The following is an 18,120-nucleotide window of genomic DNA, read 5'->3' on the forward strand; positions in this document are numbered from 1 at the left end:
TCGACAAAAGAAAACTCTAATCTAGATGTGCGTATCTTCCCTGATCCTTGAAAAAGCTGGACAGCCGCCTTATGTTAGGAAACAGACGGTAGATTTATGTATTATAAGATATAAGCTTATTTTTCACTCGAGCAGATCGGGTTTTCTTACTTCAGAATGCGCCTGTCTACATAGGACTTGCTCCGGGGTTAAGTCTTGACAAATACGAGATTGTATGATTAATGTCTAATATCCCTTTTATCACACTTAAACTTTTCTTTTATTTATGCCCCAGTCAGATATCTAAGGAACGGGTTTAAATCTTTGGCTTTGAAACACATAATTGAAATTTCTCTACTTTTTTTCTGATCTCATGGCACAGCTTTTCTTTTAATTTAAGATTTTTTTTATTATATTTCACATATTCAACATAATGCTTTTACGATTGATAATGATTCAATGATGCTGCTTTTCATTTTCTTGGACAAGTTTTTTTATAAGGGCTTCCCGCCCCTAGACACAAACACACACATATAAATATAAATATATATTATATATATATATATATACATTTTTTTTCGCTAGTGCATAGATTCAGAGATGAACCCACCTATGGACTTAGATCCTACAAGGTGCAAATATCTTGCTGTTAAATTTGCGTGGTCCTTCGATTTCAAATTCATGAAAATAATTGATCATGCCCTTGAAAGCTGAAATCAAGCCTATTACCCGTCCTAATAAAAAAGAGCATCAGTTTATTCGTCTTATCTAAGTGCCTGACAGATTTTGTTAAACAGAAAGAAAAACGCAAATAAATCATGTTCACCGTTAATTACCGCTCCCTTTAAGTTTGACATTGGTTCCCAGCAACAGAGAAGTCCAATTATATTCAACGTTAAGCCTCTTGTCTATACAATCATGTCTTTTCCTATTTATTTGTTAGGTGAAAACACTACGCAAATAGAGAGTCAGCCTAATAAGAAGTCCTGACTTATTCCATATACACCGTTTCATGTAATCGATTCCCATTTCATTCTGCTCAAATTTTAAACACCTATTTCAGGGGTGTAGCCGGGGGGGGGGGGGGGGGGCTGGGCAAGCCCCCTCCCCCCCCCCTCTAGCAGCCAAAAATACAGCAAATGTATGAGACATTATTAAAAATACAGGAGAAAATAATGCCTCTTTGGGCCCCTCCTGTTAAAAATCCTGGATCACCGCTGTATTTCAAAAAAAGGTTGCACTCAATCGAGAATCTGTGTCGTAACATGCAGTGGTTCATGGGTAGCGTATAAACAGCTGAATTCTTGTATCTGATAGCTATGTGAATTTTCATAAGAACATAGAAAAGAATTCTACAGCTTTAGAATCCTGGGGGCCTTGACCATAAGGCAAGATCTTGCAAGTACGTAGAAATATTATTGGCGTAGAGTTCCCCTTGGGGTGTTCGGGCCAGGATTTTATAGGCAATATGAAGGCTGTGATGGGGAGGAGGGAGGGAGAGGGACTTAGGGCACACAAATAGCCTGCTAGCCGGCTCTCATTCGAAAATGTTTTGAATTTTCACAGCTAGCTCTAAACAGTGGTAGAAAGAGAAGAAAACAACAATATGGATTCCCTTTGTCAAGAAAGTTCTCTCTGCCCCATTCCCTTTGAAATCCTTCTAAGTCTCCCTCATCGCTATATCCACACAAGAAACCCACTTTTTCTTCATCTTATTTTCTTTCAAATGAGTTGCCTGTGACTCAGTCTGATATGAGGATATCCAAACTAGGCAATGGTAAGTCTGACAGATCTAAACGAGACTACAGTGATGCTTTTCCATCATCCATGTTGAAATAAATACTGGGGTTATACTGTTAACCATAGTTTTAGAGTACAGCCAGGCAGTGCCGGGGATAAGTTCACAATTATGCAACAAATACAGATCAGCACAAATGGTATAACTGTGTTTAATAGTTACACTCTACAGGATTAGAATTTCAGGCAGATGAGCTCAGGGGGCATTAGAGTTGGGTCCCCTCCTGCGGCCAAAGGTCTGCACAACATTCACAAATCTCCTGTTGTACTGCATGCGGCGCTTGGCACGTCCTGTCTTCTTCTTCTTCTTTTCCTGGGCATCCACCTGGATAGAGGTAGAAGAAAATAGACAAGTTAGGCAAACATGCAAGGGGTGACAAAATATGTGCAATGGGACAATTTATAACAGCTGCAGAGTACTCAATATATATTCAGTAGAGCTTTAGTAACATAGCCCTTGAGGGAAACAGAAAAAACCCTTTTCAATTTAGTTGGAGGTTGAGAAATCTGAGATCATTCGAGATCAGTTAGCATTGTATGTTTTTAACATTTAATGCAAGTTTAAAAACGTACGAGACAATTTTAAACCGGTTTCACTGCAATGTGCTTAGTCATTTTTCCATTTAATCTCTGTGACTCAACAATCTGATTAGATGCTCAGTAAACTGGGTTACTAACCAGAAGACCAGTTATCTACCATCAACAATCAGAAAAACCTTTGCCCGAAATCTCTTCATAAACAAGGGTTTGTTTTAAATCAGGTCTAAATACTTATGAACCAGCAGTGTTGAGCTCAGAGAGGTCAAGGCATATGATATCAATACAGCCAGTGCATTTAGAATTTTTAAGGTATTACTTGATGAAAATTTTTTTTTCAACCATGGTAACCAAGTTTCAGATCTTTCTGTTGAATCATGAAAGTTACCTAACTAAGCAGTAGAATGGCATTAGAATGAAGAGTGCTATTTCTATATAAACTGCTTTCATACCATTATTTATTTTGGGGTGGGCTGGCAAAAAATGGGGGTGTTTAGGGTTGGTTGGTGATTTTGAGAAAAACTACCCAATTATTAAAACTGTATTGGATATATTTAGTCAAAGTGAACAAAAATGGATTGAAAGAGTGAATAACAAGTGAGAGAGTGAATAAGAAGTGAGAGAGTGAATAAGAAGTGAGAAAGTGAACAAGAAGTGAGAGAGTGAATAAGAAGTGAGAGAGTGAATAAGAAGAGATAAATTGAATAACAAGTGAGAGAGTGAACAAGAAGTGAGAGAGTGAATAAGAAGTGAGAGAGTGAATAAGAAGTGAGTGAGTGAACAAGAAGTGAGAGAGTGAATAAGAAGTGAGAGAGTGAATAAGAAGTGAGTGAGTGCACAAGAAGTGAGAGAGTGAATAAGAAGTGAGAGAGTGAATAAGAAGTGAGAAATTGAATAACAAGTGAGAGAGTGAACAAGAAGTGAGAGAGTGAATAAGAAGTGAGAGAGTGAATAAGAAGTGAGAGAGTGAATAAGAAGTGAGAAATTGAATAACAAGTGAGAGAGTGAATAACAAATGAGAGAGTGAATAAGAAGTGAGTGAGTGAACAAGAAGTGAGAGAGTGAATAAGAAGTGAGAGAGTGAATAAGAAGTGAGAGAGTGAACAAGAAGTGAGAGAGTGAATAAGAAGTGAGAGAGTGAATAAGAAGTGAGAGAGTGAACAAGAAGTGAGAAATTGAATAACAAGTGAGAGAGTGAATAAGAAGTGAGAGAGTGAATAAGGAGTGAGAGAGTGAACAAGAAGTGAGAAATTGAACAACAAGTGAGAGAGTGAACAAGAAGTGAGAGAGTGAATAAGAAGTGAGAGAGTGAATAAGAAGTGAGAGAGTGAACAAGAAGTGAGAAATTGAATAACAAGTGAGAGAGTGAATAAGAAGTGAGAGAGTGAATAAGGAGTGAGAGAGTGAATAAGAAGTGAGAGAGTGAATAAGAAGTGAGAGAGTGAACAAGAAGTGAGAAATTGAATAACAAGTGAGAGAGTGAATAAGAAGTGAGAGAGTGAATAAGGAGTGAGAGAGTGAATAAGAAGTGAGAAATTGAATAAAAAGTGAGAGAGTGAACAAGAAGTGAGAGAGTGAATAAGAAGTGAGAGAGTGAATAAGAAGTGAGAGAGTGAACAAGAAGTGAGAAATTGAATAACAAGTGAGAGAGTGAATAAGAAGTGAGAGAGTGAATAAGGAGTGAGAGAGTGAATAAGAAGTGAGAGAGTGAATAAGAAGTGAGAGAGTGAATAAGAAGTGAGAGAGTGAATAAGAAGTGAGAAATTGAATAACAAGTGAGAGAGTGAATAACAAGTGAGAGAGTGAATAAGAAGTGAGTGAGTGAACAAGAAGTGAGAGAGTGAATAAGAAGTGAGAGAGTGAATAAGAAGTGAGAGTGAACAAGAAGTGAGAGAGTGAATAAGAAGTGAGAGAGTGAATAAGAAGTGAGAGAGTGAACAAGAAGTGAGAAATTGAATAACAAGTGAGAGAGTGAATAAGAAGTGAGAGAGTGAATAAGGAGTGAGAGAGTGAATAAGAAGTGAGAAATTGAATAACAAGTGAGAGAGTGAACAAGAAGTGAGAGAGTGAATAAGAAGTGAGAGAGTGAATAAGAAGTGAGAGAGTGAACAAGAAGTGAGAAATTGAATAACAAGTGAGAGAGTGAATAAGAAGTGAGAGAGTGAATAAGGAGTGAGAGAGTGAATAAGAAGTGAGAAATTGAATAACAAGTGAGAGAGTGAACAAGAAGTGAGAGAGTGAATAAGAAGTGAGAGAGTGAATAAGAAGTGAGTGAGAGAGTGAACAAGAAGTGAGAGAGTGAATAAGAAGTGAGAGAGTGAATAAGAAGTGAGAGAGTGAACAAGAAGTGAGAGAGTGAATAAGAAGTGAGAGAGTGAACAAGAAGTGAGAGAGTGAATAAGAAGTGAGAGAGTGAATAAGAAGTGAGAGAGTGAATAAGAAGTGAGAGAGTGAACAAGAAGTGAGAGAGTGAATAACAAGTGAGAGAGTGAATAAGAAGTGAGAGAGTGAATAACAAGTGAGAGAGTGAACAAGAAGTGAGAGAGTGAATAACAAGTGAGAGAGTGAACAAGAAGTGAGAGAGTGAATAAGAAGTGAGAGAGTGAATAAGAAGTGAGAGAGTGAACAAGAAGTGAGAAATTGAATAACAAGTGAGAGAGTGAATAAGAAGTGAGAGAGTGAATAAGGAGTGAGAGAGTGAATAAGAAGTGAGAAATTGAATAACAAGTGAGAGAGTGAACAAGAAGTGAGAGAGTGAATAAGAAGTGAGAGAGTGAATAAGAAGTGAGTGAGAGAGTGAACAAGAAGTGAGAGAGTGAATAAGAAGTGAGAGAGTGAATAAGAAGTGAGAGAGTGAATAAGAAGTGAGAGAGTGAATAAGAAGTGAGAGAGTGAATAAGAAGTGAGAGAGTGAACAAGAAGTGAGAGAGTGAACAAGAAGTGAGAGAGTGAATAAGAAGTGAGAGAGTGAATAAGAAGTGAGAGAGTGAACAAGAAGTGAGAGAGTGAATACGAAGTGATGGTAATGCATACCTTGGGAGTCTGGGACTTGACTTTACCGGCACGAGCAAGAGAGCCGTGAACCTTACCTAGAGATGAATACAAAATGCCATAAATATGAAGTATAAATCTTTAATCCTATACTATTAGAGGAAATATATCTAACAATTATTCCTCAAGCCCGAAAAAGCTCTGGTTGAAGAGTTTGAAGAAAGCTAGTTAATAAATTTGTATAGCCAAAAATGTTACTATTTACCATCAAATCCAGCCTATTTGCTACTGATAGGCTATACACATGGGTCAACCAATCCGAATAAATTGATGATAGACCATTAGCTTTGTTTCTATATTATTGGGAGATTGTATAGGTGCTAAGGGTGATTATATGAAAAATATGTTAAAGTTTTTAGGCAGCTAAATACACTGTCTCATTTGACCAAGACAAATGGAAATCTGGTTTGTGTGTATTGGCATCACCCATTGGCAATTGGCAATGACAGTCACAAATATATATTAACAACCAAAGTCGACTGAATGGCCAAACAGAGTATTATAACAATATATGAGACATTACAGAGACAACAATTTGGGATAATTCATATTATGCTGTTTCCAGTAGTCTTAGTCATACTGTAAGTTGGTTTCTGTATGATATCTTTCTGTTACATCTGCTTTGAAATAGTGATATAGAGATGTTCAAGCGATGCATGTGGTTGGCTAGGATTTCTAGCTAGGGCCATTGCAGTTGCTTGAACGTTTCTATTTAATGATCTTAGACAATAGTCAGGGGGCAATAAAACACTTATTAATAGATTGCAGCATTTACTAAATTCACACTAGCAAAAGAAATGGAGATGTAAGATGCTTAACACAAGTGTAAATCAATGCATTATTTACACATGTGTGTAAGCAATGTCTCATCATCTCAGTCTTCATTTCTTTTTCTAGGGAAAAGCTGCCTTTACAGGTCACCACCATTTCTGTACTAAAGCTTTTCATCAACATACATAATACAATACATAGTCAGATTTAACAATAAGGCTGTAAAAAATAACAGGAATAATGTAGCTACATATTAAGTCCGACTGATATATTCGAATAATATTCGCTTCTGTTTATGAATCACTTAAAATGTATAACATCAGTCTATGGAGATTGGAATGGTTCACACAAGTTCTACAAACTGACCTCCGAGAAGACGTACACCAAGGTCCAGAGTGACCTGATCGAAGAGCTCGCACTCCTCCAGGCTCATGCCATCCTCCAAGGGGCGACCAGCATACAAGAGAACTTGGTCCTCGACGGGGATGCCATCACGAAGTGCAAGCTCTTGCTTGATTCCCAAAACGGAATCGCATCCATCTACGTTCAGAGTGTGAAGGTTTTGACCGCGTACAAACAACTGCATGGTGGCAATTCTGGGACCAAATTGAAGAGAAATTACCAGTGAACAACACTATATCAAGACAAGCGGTAAAATAATGACTTTATAGCGAATTTTGGGTTATTTTGAGGGCGAACTTACCACAGTTTACACGTGGTGGTGCAATAAAACGAAAAGGAAGCATTTGACCAATGCGCAGGTCTTGTGCGCAGCCCCCGCGCGTTGAGCTCTGGGAACCTGAGCCGATCTCAAAAGGTCAGCGGAGGCGCAGGATTCAAGATGGCGGCTGTTTTGTGCGGTAGAGCTTTGGCCAAGTCTTTTGGCGTTTTTGAAGCAAGGGAGGTGATGTGTTGTCTCGTGGGTAGTCGAAATATAAAGGTAACACGTAGGTTGTGCAATAAGTGTAATCATTTTTTTGATCATGACTCTACACTTTTTTGTATATGCACGGAAGTGGGTTGAGCAGTTTTTGTGAAACTTCCTTGCAATCCAAGGGGGGATACTCCCTATATCCATCGGACGGGTATCATCGTCGTATCTTTTAGGGTGTGAATTTGGAGCATTTGGTATCTTTTAGGGGTAAAATTTTTTTTAGCTCTGTATCTCTTAGGGTCCTATTATAGCCATCGCTCATCTAACTTGTAGCTCATGAAAAAGGGTAAATTGTGTCAATCTTCCATAAGAGTAAGTTTTAAATGTTAAGTTTTTATTACAAATTATTTATGTTTGTTTTAAGTTTCTTTTAGGGAGTGAATTAATGCCTAACCACGCCCACTTTAGTATCTTTTAGGGTTAAAATATAACCAGAACACGCCCACTTTAGTATCTTTTAGGGTTAAAATATTACTAGACCACACTCACTTTAGTTTATTTTGGGGTTGTTTTAAAAGAATCCCGACGGTGATCCCCATCCATTTAATATCGGAGTACCCCCTGGGCTTGCTATACCATCTCCACAACTTCCATAAAATACATTTCCTGATATAAATCTCAACTAAAATCTATGCATATCCAAATGCGTCTTTAAAGGCCCTTGGCATTTATGTAGCTAATTGACTTCGTAGAGGGGTTGCTGATTGGATGGCTGGCATAGTTTAAGCCCTGTGTGAACTGCATCAGCATTGCTGGTAAAAACAGCTGTTTGCCCACAATATTGGGAGGTGCTTTGAAGCAGTTAACCACCATTTCTCATTTCAAGTGGAGCAGTGCTCGCTGATGCTGGAGTGTATGCATACAGCTTAATGTTAATTAGAAATCAATCAAGAAATCAGTACCAATCAATCAAAATTGTTTCAATTGATGTTCGTCAACCAAAGACCATTCCAAGTTCACCCAAGAATTGTTAGCTATTAATAAGAATGTAGTTATTAAGTTAGGAAAGAAAATCTTGTGCTACATGCTGTTTTTATGCATTAGTCAATTAAAACCCCACCCCCCCTGACCCCCGGGGGATAGTGGGGAATGTAACATTTGTGCAACTTTACATTTTTAATTTTCTCCCGCCCCACAGGGAAATCAAGCAACTTCTGCTAGTGAAATCAAACCAAAATTGTTGAAATTCTCTCCAAGGCTTCAGAAACTCAACGATAAAGACATCCCACTACGTATAAAACAAGATTGGCAAAAATAATCCATACCTCCAATTTCGATAACTGTCGTAAGGTTTCACATTACTAGCCCAGCTAAAAGAGGATGGCTTTATTCCAAATTGTATAGCTCCTCGATTTCGAGCATTGTTTTGAGAACTGGCCATCAGTAGTCTTACCAATTCCTAGCTTACCTAAAAAAAATTATTGCTTTCCATCTGTTGATAAAATTGGTATTGTTTCAATTTTTATAAAATTACGTGTTTGAAACATGCAATCTGCAGAATTTTTAAGAATGCATTTGGCATTTTAGGGATTTATATAGTCAGTTAATAAATTCAAGGTTTAGTTTCACCGTGCTGTATAAAACTTATGGTCATTTAAAACTGAGTGACTTCATTCATCAATTAGTCAGTTAATAAATACTAGCTTGTGCCACACGGACAACAACTCGTATCAATAATTGACTCCATGACCTCTCAATTCTAAGGAATTTTACGGTGCATTATCCTATCTAGTTGCTGATCTTATGGCACTTCTCCTCTTTGCATTTTTCTCCTAGATTCATCCATTAGAGGCACTGAAAATTCGTGTACTGGTCAATTTTGCTCGTGTGGTATCTTACGCTAATGTCAAAAGTACAAGAGGTGATTTAACTAGCCTATTTACCTTACTAAAATAACAGCCGAAAATCTTCCCAAATAAAACACAGGGCAAACAGAAATGCCATTAATATTATAAGAATACACCGTCCAGGGGTTTTGCTAAAAACATTATGTATCTCACTTACGAAGGCGACCACTTTCCATTGCCATATATACTCATAGAGAATTCAGAAGAGCTATTGTCCGATAGCCACACTTTCATCATTAATTCCAACTTCTAGGGATCTGAATTCGATCAAATTCTATACCATAATTAAAAGGGTAACACTCCTTCCTTCGGCAGACAATATCTTCACGGGAAACGTCTGCATTTTGTGAAGCCATGCTTTGCTTTTCAAGATTTCGGTTCGAGAGATGTGTATAAGAGATCACACGCTAAAGCAAGCAAACGCCTACTTTCTCTGGGTAAAATCGGGATTTTATTGTCAACTGATTCCAAAGTGATTCACACGTTATAGCAACCAATCAAAACAGAGCTTGAGTGATTCCGCGTGGACCGTAGCCAATCGGTGAAGAGCTTGACTAGTTCCAGAACACGCACATAATTTTTATACACACTCAAAATTTCTAAATGGGTCCCCTCACCCAAACTAGATTTATCACTCGCCATCAGGAGCAATATTTCCTGTGGGGGGACCAGAAATGCTGTCAAAGCGCTAAAGGAAATAACATAGCCTACGTGTAGGGCTAGAAATAACAGCGAAACAACCCAGGAAGCAGGTCTAATAGTGTTTAAATAACAGACAACAGTAGATATTTATTTTTATTGAACGTTCTAAAATTCAAATCTACAAAAAAAAAACATTTTTCTGGGATTTTGAGTGATTCACTGAAATCAGTTGAATCAGTCTGGATCCACCCCTGTGTTTGCACTTTCTTTTTTGATAATGTATTGCAGATAAAGGGAAATCAGGAAGCTTTCAAACCTGGGTCTCTGCTCAGATAGGAATAAAACATAAATGTGAAATTTTGCAATCAATAAAGCAAGATTTAGTATTTTGCTGTTACTGGAGTGTAATAGTACTGTATGCCCTAAATTATAGAGGTTGCATTAAATTCAAATTTATCTTGAGTAACATTTTCCCATCATGCTGAGAAAGCTTGCCAAGAACTGCTAGTGTTTGTGCACATAACGAATAAGTGTTCTAAAGTGTGCCTTTATGAAAAATTTTAGACTTACTTGGGCAGGAAAGTTAATATATTGAACCCTGAACTCTGATGGTAACATAATAAAAATCTTGCTTTCTTTATCAAAGATTGGCTCAAGCTTGCAAGGATCAAGCACAGAAGAATTCCAGGTGGATCCAGAAAGACTGAAGCAGATAGAAGACTCTCCCAGTGGGTGGGTGCCTCCCTCAGGTATCATGACGAACTGCTGATATATGGAACTGTACAAGGATGACAGTCAATCTTACTGTTTCAAATTTTTATTTTGTGTGTGAAGTGATTGTTGAAAAAATATATTTTGTGTTTGCCAATCAGATTGTCATTTTAGCAATGCATACTCTTCTTTATCCAGATTTATGTTACCTCTGCTATTTATACTGCCTCTGCTTATAAATAACAATGGTCCAAGATGGCGGCAATACAGAGCGAGAAGAGGAAAATTTAAACCTGAGGATTTAGGAGGGTTGGCTAAAATAACAGTCTCTACTGCCACCCGTACATACACTTACATTGACATTACTTTAACTAGGAAGGTCAAAACTTGGTCAGCTCTCAAATAAACAGACATTTTTTTTTTTGCTAGTCACTGGCTCCCAGACTAATTGACTGAAAGTAGAGTGACTGAGAGCCTCCCATAGTCTCTATTGCCACCCATACATGAACTTACTTTGACATTGGGTTAAGTGGGTCTTAGGAAGACAGTGTCCATGGTATTATATGCTTGCTTGTCAATTGTAATTTTCTTTATTTAGATGTGTTTTTCTTCTTTATTTCCTTAATAGAAAATACCCCTGTCCTTCCATTCTCCATAAGAAGATCACGACTTAATAACATCCCAGTTTACACAGACATCAAAGCTGGAGGGACCCGACAGCTTACAGTGATCAGAAAAGTCAAGGGAGATTTAGAGGTGACATGGCTTATTTTACTTAAGATAATTCACAATTGCTTCAAAGGAAAGTGGATGATGAATGTGATTAGGAATTAATGCTTTGTCCTTTTTTTTCAGGCTCTTGAAAAACTTCTAAGGTCCAGGCTTGGAGATGATCTTGTTGTTCAGAGAAATGAGCTTACTGGTCAAGTTAAAATCAAAGGAAATCATAAAGACAGAGTTGTGACTATATTGAAAGAAGTGGGGTTTTAAAAGACAAATTCAAAAGCTTCTTCAACTATAAGGCCCCAACATGAAGAACAGACTAGCATCAAACAGTAAGATCCTGAGTAACATTTGTATAATATAAAGACTTTTACACCTTTTCTGTTTTGCAACTCTTAATTACAAATTTGGTAAACAACATTTGGGGCTACATACAGATCCTTTTAGTTCAATTTCTTTCATCTGCAGCATACAATCTTGTACATATAAAAGAAAATAAAGCTCTCTAGTAAATTACCTTGTGGGCTAAAAAGAGTTTTCAGAATATTGTCAATTTATACGACCTATGTTAGTTTTAGAAATAAACTAAGAAATAATTTGTTTCACATGGGATAAATAAACAAATAAATATTTTTTATGGATATGTCTTTTTTATTGTGTAGATCAATCTATTGCAGCAGAGCTTTGCCCTACTGCATGTCTGTAGTGGAGAGGCTGAAGTTAACATAAAGCGTGAATCTTAATGGTTCTCTTAAACAACGTAGTAGTTGTGTAGTATTAAAAATATTTAAACAAGGAAACAATCAAATATTAATAGAAAATAGCCTTTTCAAGGGGATGATAATTGTCCCTGCCTTTTTAAGAACAGACCTAGGACCGCTACCCTTCCCTTGTCCTTGGTTTGCAATAAGTGGTCTTGTCTTATTTGAGGGTCACTCCAAAGAGCAGAATATGGCACAGTGTTTCCCAGAGGGTGGGGGTAGGGGCTTGCTCTTATTTATGTATTCATTTATTTTCTTGAGGTGGGAGGGGGGAGCATGAGGATACTCTGGGGTGGGGGGTAGGGGCTTGCTCTCATTCATGTATTCATTTATTATCTTGAGGTGGGAGGGGGAGCATGAGGGTACTGTTGGGGGGGGGTGGGGGGGGCTTGTTCTTATTCATGTATTCATTTATTATCTGGAGGTGGGTGGGGGGAGCATGTGGATACAGTGGGGGGGTGTAGGAGCTTGCTCTCATTCATTTATTCATTTATTTTCTTGAGGTTGGAGGGGGAGCATGAGGGTACTGTTGGGAGGGGGGGGTGGGGGGCTTGTTCTCATTCATGTATTCATTTATTATCTGGAGGTGGGTGGGGGGAGCATGAGGGTACTGTTGGGAGGGGGGGTGTAGGAGCTTGCTCTCATTCGTTTATTCATTTATTTTCTTGAGGTTGGAGGGGGGAGAATGAGGATACTGTGGGGGGGGGGGGGGGGGCTTGAGAAATTTCCAAGGTCTAAAGGGAGGGGGGTGTTGAAAGTGTATGGATTTAAAAAAGGGGGGGGGACTGATTTCAGACTTCTTGGTTCAAGAGTCTCAATTTGGGGGCAACGCCAAAATAAACACAGAAATGAATGCAGCCATCACTCCAGAGAGCGACGAAAACATTTGGCATGTACAATCCAGGATATGTATAACACCATGTTTTATCTATGCAATGCAAACCTGTATACACCCTTTTCATGGTTTCCTTTATATGCCTATATTCCATATTTAAAATCATTAACAAAACGTTCTAATGCTACAAGTGCTCATTTTTTGTCATCAATATCATTGCTCATGTCTTATTTGCTGTCTTCCTGTTCTCTCTTTCTTTTCTTTCTTGTGCTGTGCTTTTCTCGCATGGAGAAGAACGAAAAGCCTTTTTGCATCATCTGCGTCATATATAGCATCAACTTTTATCAGGTTGACAACCTGGATTTAGTCACACTCTTAAGAAATTGAGTGCCTTCATTTTTTCTGAATTAAATTTTCAGCGAATTTCTTTCCCTCCACTTATTCCCTTGCTCGTTCTTTCTTCGGGCTGGAGGGGGGGGGGGGGGGGGGGAGAAAACAAAAATATGGGGAAAGTATAAGGGGGAGACATGGAAAATTTTAATCCACCTGAAGGGGGGGAGGCAACTAATTTTTCCACTCCACTCACTCACAATTTCCATAAATGCTTGTTTTACCAGGGCAATACAAAGATACAGTCCCATACCCAGGATTTTTGAACTGGTATGGTGGCATCATCTTTTTCTTTTCCTTACTGATCTCTTCTTTACTGATATGTTATATGATATGTTATATGTTATTACTGATATGTTATTTGGATTTCAAAACAAGGTACAGTAATAATGCACACATTTTCCAAATAAAACATGTATGTATGTCTATGTCCTAATTTTTCAGGAGGGGGTGGGGTTTGAGTTCTCTGATAAAAATCTGACTACCCCCGAAAAAACAAAAAGGGATTTTTTTTTTTTTTTTTGGGGGGGGCATGGAAAATTTTAATCCAACTATAGGAGTAGGGTGGGCAACTACTTTTTCCCTTTTTTATCAAAGATCTTCCCGCCCCCCCCCCCTTTCTAGATAATAAATGAAATTTGCCTCACTTCCGCTAAAATTCACAACTTTACCACTTATCATATGTTTCACCCCTTCAGCGCGCATCCTTCTCTCAGAAATATACTGGCAGTCGACGAAATGCTGAAATGCTTTCCTGGGCTACCTTTGCCTTCGCTGAACGAAGGCCTGGGAAAGAAAGAGCCCGCAATCCTCACTAACAACAACAAAAATATCGTTTTCATGTCTGATGCTCCATCCGCGTAGCTTCAAAAAGAAAGAACATATATTTTAAAGGTTACTAAACCCTCGATGACCAAATGGTTTGTGACAAATGTAAGTGAGGTTTTATATCAACTTATGGAAACGATAGAACAACGTAAATATTCTCCTGATCACACACAAAAAGAGTATTTTTGTTACTGTGTTGGTGAACAAAATAAGTAATCTCAAATCCATACTGAGACGTAGTCTTCATAATATTTTCATTTCAGGCCAGAAAAAGTTAGGAAAAGTGATTACTCCGGATCCATGGAAAAGTGGGGCGAGAAATAATACTGGTGCGTATTGGTCTTCAATGCTTTCTGTCTATTTCCCTGCTAAATAATCGTTCTTATGCAAAAGGCTTGCTGTCTAATTCTGATGTAGCTCCTTTCCCTGTGAAGCGAGCTTGGCCTTTCTTGAATATTGAATGTTATTATATTTTTATACCTTTCTCTGTAGAAGGGGGAGGAAGAAAAGTTGGAGAAAATAAACTTTTAACCCAGAAGAAAAACAGGTACGTCTTTGCCTTGTCATACCAACTGACAAAGTTAAATTGTTTGGCTGTTAACTTATGTTTTCAATTGAATCAATATCCAACCAGGGTTCAAAATAGCGGCCGGCTGTTTTCTGTTTTTTGTCGGTTTTTTTTTTCTGTATTCCCCTTTCATATTTTGAGTATGCAGGCTTTTTTCCTCACCAAAATCCAGAAAGCCGGCAAAATCTAGCAGATTTGAAAAAGTTATTTTGAACCCTGCCAATATTTCAAACAATTTTGTGCTTCCAGGTTCAACCCTTATGCAGAATTTAAGAAATGCAGGATATGCAAGGACACAGTTCACCAAGCTCACTCAAACTACTGTCAAGGTAAAAACTTGAGGTGTATACCATTTATTTTTACATGTATATTAAAAAACCCTTCTCTCCTCTTTCTCTCTCTCTGCCCTGCCTGTATTTTGCGCTTGCCCCCAGGAACCACACGGCTCAAAAAACAAGATGCTGCCTGATCATCAAACAGAGCAGGTTTTCAGCTATAATATCACCAAGTACTGCCTGCGAGCAGGCTACCAATAAGGGCCAATCCACACTATACGGAGGCTTGTTTTTGTTACTGGTTTTGTCCACTGTCGGTACTTGTGTTTCTCCAGGACAGAACTTAGCCAATTATAAGTGTATCCACACTAGACATTCAAGCCGAACAAAAAATGCATTACATGTCAATCAACTGTGACAGAATTATGGTACATAGAAGTGTCTAGTGTTTGAAACACTGTTAAAACTCTCTTGTATAATATCTGTCTGGGATCTATTGCTGTCCATCGTCGAGCAAGCTGCAACTAGTACGATTCTATTGTTTGCCTGCGATAATTTTCATTTTGCAACAGCCTAATTGACAAGGAAAAACAAAGTTGAAAAGTTGTTGCAAAACGGCCAGCTAGCCTGATGGCCATGACGCATCCTTTGATCTTTGGCCCGCAGAGGACAAACTTTTGTCCACTATCTACTCGTGTCGGCACTTGTCTTTGGTCATAACCTAAAAGTTCCTGTCAACAACTACCCCTGTTCAAGCAGCTAAAGTTACTGCGGATTGGCCCTAAGCGCTCCATCCCTATAAAAAAATGTAATAATAACAGAACACAAAATCCTTTAAGGTCAAAAGTTACTCAACCAAAGTAGCTTATATAACTATTTGTTGGGTTTGTTCTTCTTAAATTCTGACTGTTCAATGATTTAGCTTGATTTTTTAACATTGATATTTAGAATAAAGAAATAAAAGATTTTCATATAAAGCTAAATGATGAAATAAGCGCCCCACTTCGCTATCTGTTTTATTGCTTCAACTCAATTATTTTTTTCTATTTATTTCAGGATGTGCATATAAGAAAGGTAACTATCATCATTGACTTTGAGCTTAAAAGAAGTCAATTCAAAGAAAAATAACTCCTAGGTGTCAAAATACAGCATAAGGGTTATAGAGTAGGGTGGTTGTTTTACAGTCTCTTTGAACTACCTGAAGTTTTAAGTTTTTTTTTTTTGTATTTAACTTTAACTTTTTGTCTAAAGGGAGGATAAACCCCCTCCCCCGCTTCAGATCAACTACCTCAGTACTATGGCATTGCAATATTGCTCCTCAGATTACTAGCTACTGAATGCCCTGTTATAGAATTTCGATATTCTTATAGAGACTACATTATTTTCTGTGTTCCAGGCATTTGTGCAATGTGTGGTAAGAAGATATTGGACACTTCATCATATCGACAGTCGTCAGCTTAGATACATAGTTACTAAGCAGGCAGCTTTGAACGCTGGTGACAGAAGACATTTATCATGGAAGGAAGCACATGAGCTCTCTGGGAGTGAAAGGGAGGCATTTAACACACACATATCCACCATTTTATTCTCTCATGGCTGAAAAAATCTTCTTTACTTTCTAGTAAGTGACTTGGTTATAACCAAACATATTTGCATGGAGTTTTATTGGCAAGTTCTGTTCAGAGCGAGGTTTGGTAGCATATCATAGTCATTGTAAAACAGAAAACCTTAGCTGTATTGTGGTACACATTTTTCCCATCTTCCAATATTATTCATTTTGAGTATAAAATTGCTCAGTCTTGTGAATCCCTATTTGCATGCTAGCCTGACCACAAAGCAATAGAAATACCCTGAAAAATAATAAAAACTAGAAGTATCTTCAAGATAGTGAAGTGCTCGGAGATTGGATTGTGAGATCACGGGCTCTAGGATAATTTTACTCCAAAGTATTGTGTAATGCCTTGTTAGTGTTTAATAAACTACGCATTTCCTTCCTCTACTGGTTGTGTTTGAATTGTTTTGGCTCCTCCAGCGAGCTGTTCCTATGCATTTGTTATGACAAACGAGTCGACCACCAGCGGTACGTTTTTTCCCATCCCTGCTTCCCAATTATTTTATTATATAGCGTATCGTTGAAAAGGGTAAAATACATTCCTTGCTACATCTTTTGCAATCCATGCCTTCTTCAATTTGGAAATTCAGAGCCAGTTTTTCTAGCATTAAAGCTGGATTGATCGCCATTACTACGGGTACATTACTTCTGTAAGATTATTAAAAGTTTGTTCTACGAATACATGAATTTATTGTTTTAGCCAGACAATAAAATTGGTTGAAAAAACTACCACTTCTATTTTCAAAAACAACAAAATGATTTTTGTAGTTGTTTGCAAGATCATTCAATTTTGATGAATTGAGAGCAGCTCTTTTCAGAAGCACTTTCAGTGTTTTTCTCGACTTTTTTTTTCTTAAAGATTGCATTAGTTTCATTCTGCATCAGTTTCAGTTCTGTCAGAAGTTTTCTGACAGAACTCCTGTAGTAACTTTGCATGCAAGTATTTATTTGAGCATCTTGAACATAACAATTAGGCAGACAAATACATGAGTCTGAGGTCACAGCAGCTTTCAAAGTTGTGATTTCACTGGTGTCAATATTTGGCAATTTGTAAAGAGGCTCACTGGCCCTTTGTAACAAATCTCCACCCGTCTTGGGCTCAATATTATATTCCCGCATTGGGTCAGCTGATTTTCAGATTTGCATAGCATTGAATGGCATTTAAATAGCATTGAACAGCATTTGTATAGCATTGTATAATTTTGTAGGCTTTTTCTTTACCCAAAGCAATACAGCCATCAGGCATTGGGGTTTGGACTAATAATTAAATCCCATACGCCACCAGTCCTTAAGCATTGGGCATTTTACTACCATTTTAACCCGCTCGCTGCGCTCGCTCCGAGCAAAAACATCACATGTTTCTGGCATGTTTTCACTATTAGATGTTTCTGACAACTTTATACTAAACACGTTTGGGCTAGCATCTTTATTGAACTGTCCAATAAACAGAGCCCAAACATTGGCCAGTTTAACTGGGGGGGGGGGGGGCTAGCATGTTGAGGTGAGCATGTTTGCAACTTTTTTTCAAAGAAAATAGTGTCAGAAACTGCTTCCAGTCAGTGAAAAAAAATACATTGCTAATGAAAAATTGCTGGCGTAGCTATACGGTCAGACATTTTGCCAGTAAAATTTGACGGCACTTTTCTGCTTTTAAGTAGCACTTTTTATGCGTGAAAGGTCATCCTTGTGCCCCAGTTCACTCTCCAAAATCTTGTTTTCAAAACGAATTTAGCACGTGGCCATCCGAACGTGTCAAACAGGATTTTCCCGCGAAGTAAGTTTCCTCCCATAAAAGGGCAGGATAACCATATTAGTGCATATATAACAATAGTGTTTTTCGAAGCAAACGCGCCAGTCGA

At 38.0% G+C, this 18,120-nt stretch overlaps 3 protein-coding genes across 4 annotated transcripts; 2 read left to right on the forward strand and 1 right to left on the reverse strand.

The window, feature by feature from the left end:
- Positions 1-1,912: 1,912 nt before the first annotated feature.
- On the reverse strand, positions 1,913-6,721 carry LOC5504460 (FAU ubiquitin-like and ribosomal protein S30). Of its 2 annotated transcripts, XM_001625302.3 has the most exons (3): positions 6,502-6,721; positions 5,347-5,402; positions 1,913-2,101 (listed from the first exon to the last, which is right to left on the reverse strand). In XM_001625302.3, exons 1-3 carry the CDS (start codon positions 6,719-6,721, stop codon positions 1,973-1,975), a joined length of 405 nt encoding a protein of 134 aa, XP_001625352.2. In that variant the 3' UTR covers positions 1,913-1,972. The 2 variants fall into 2 exon arrangements, with proteins under 2 accessions (XP_001625352.2, XP_048585861.1); XM_048729904.1 differs by lacking the exon at positions 5,347-5,402.
- A 218-nt stretch (positions 6,722-6,939) lies between these two features.
- LOC5504459 (39S ribosomal protein L49, mitochondrial) lies at positions 6,940-11,633 on the forward strand. The gene is made up of 4 exons (XM_001625318.3): positions 6,940-7,075; positions 10,205-10,307; positions 10,898-11,025; positions 11,125-11,633. The coding sequence occupies exons 1-4, from the start codon at positions 6,977-6,979 to the stop codon at positions 11,257-11,259; spliced, it is 465 nt and encodes a 154-aa protein (XP_001625368.3). The 5' UTR covers positions 6,940-6,976; the 3' UTR covers positions 11,260-11,633.
- Positions 11,634-13,757: 2,124 nt separating this feature from the next.
- Positions 13,758-16,648, forward strand: LOC5504458 (cysteine-rich PDZ-binding protein). Its single transcript, XM_001625317.3, has 6 exons — positions 13,758-13,911; positions 14,070-14,135; positions 14,299-14,353; positions 14,624-14,703; positions 15,706-15,723; positions 16,046-16,648. Exons 1-6 carry the CDS (start codon positions 13,896-13,898, stop codon positions 16,108-16,110), a joined length of 300 nt encoding a protein of 99 aa, XP_001625367.1. The 5' UTR covers positions 13,758-13,895; the 3' UTR covers positions 16,111-16,648.
- Positions 16,649-18,120: the final 1,472 nt, after the last annotated feature.

This window comes from Nematostella vectensis, chromosome 7 (genome assembly GCF_932526225.1).
Source record: "Nematostella vectensis chromosome 7, jaNemVect1.1, whole genome shotgun sequence".
NCBI lineage: Eukaryota > Metazoa > Cnidaria > Anthozoa > Actiniaria > Edwardsiidae > Nematostella > Nematostella vectensis.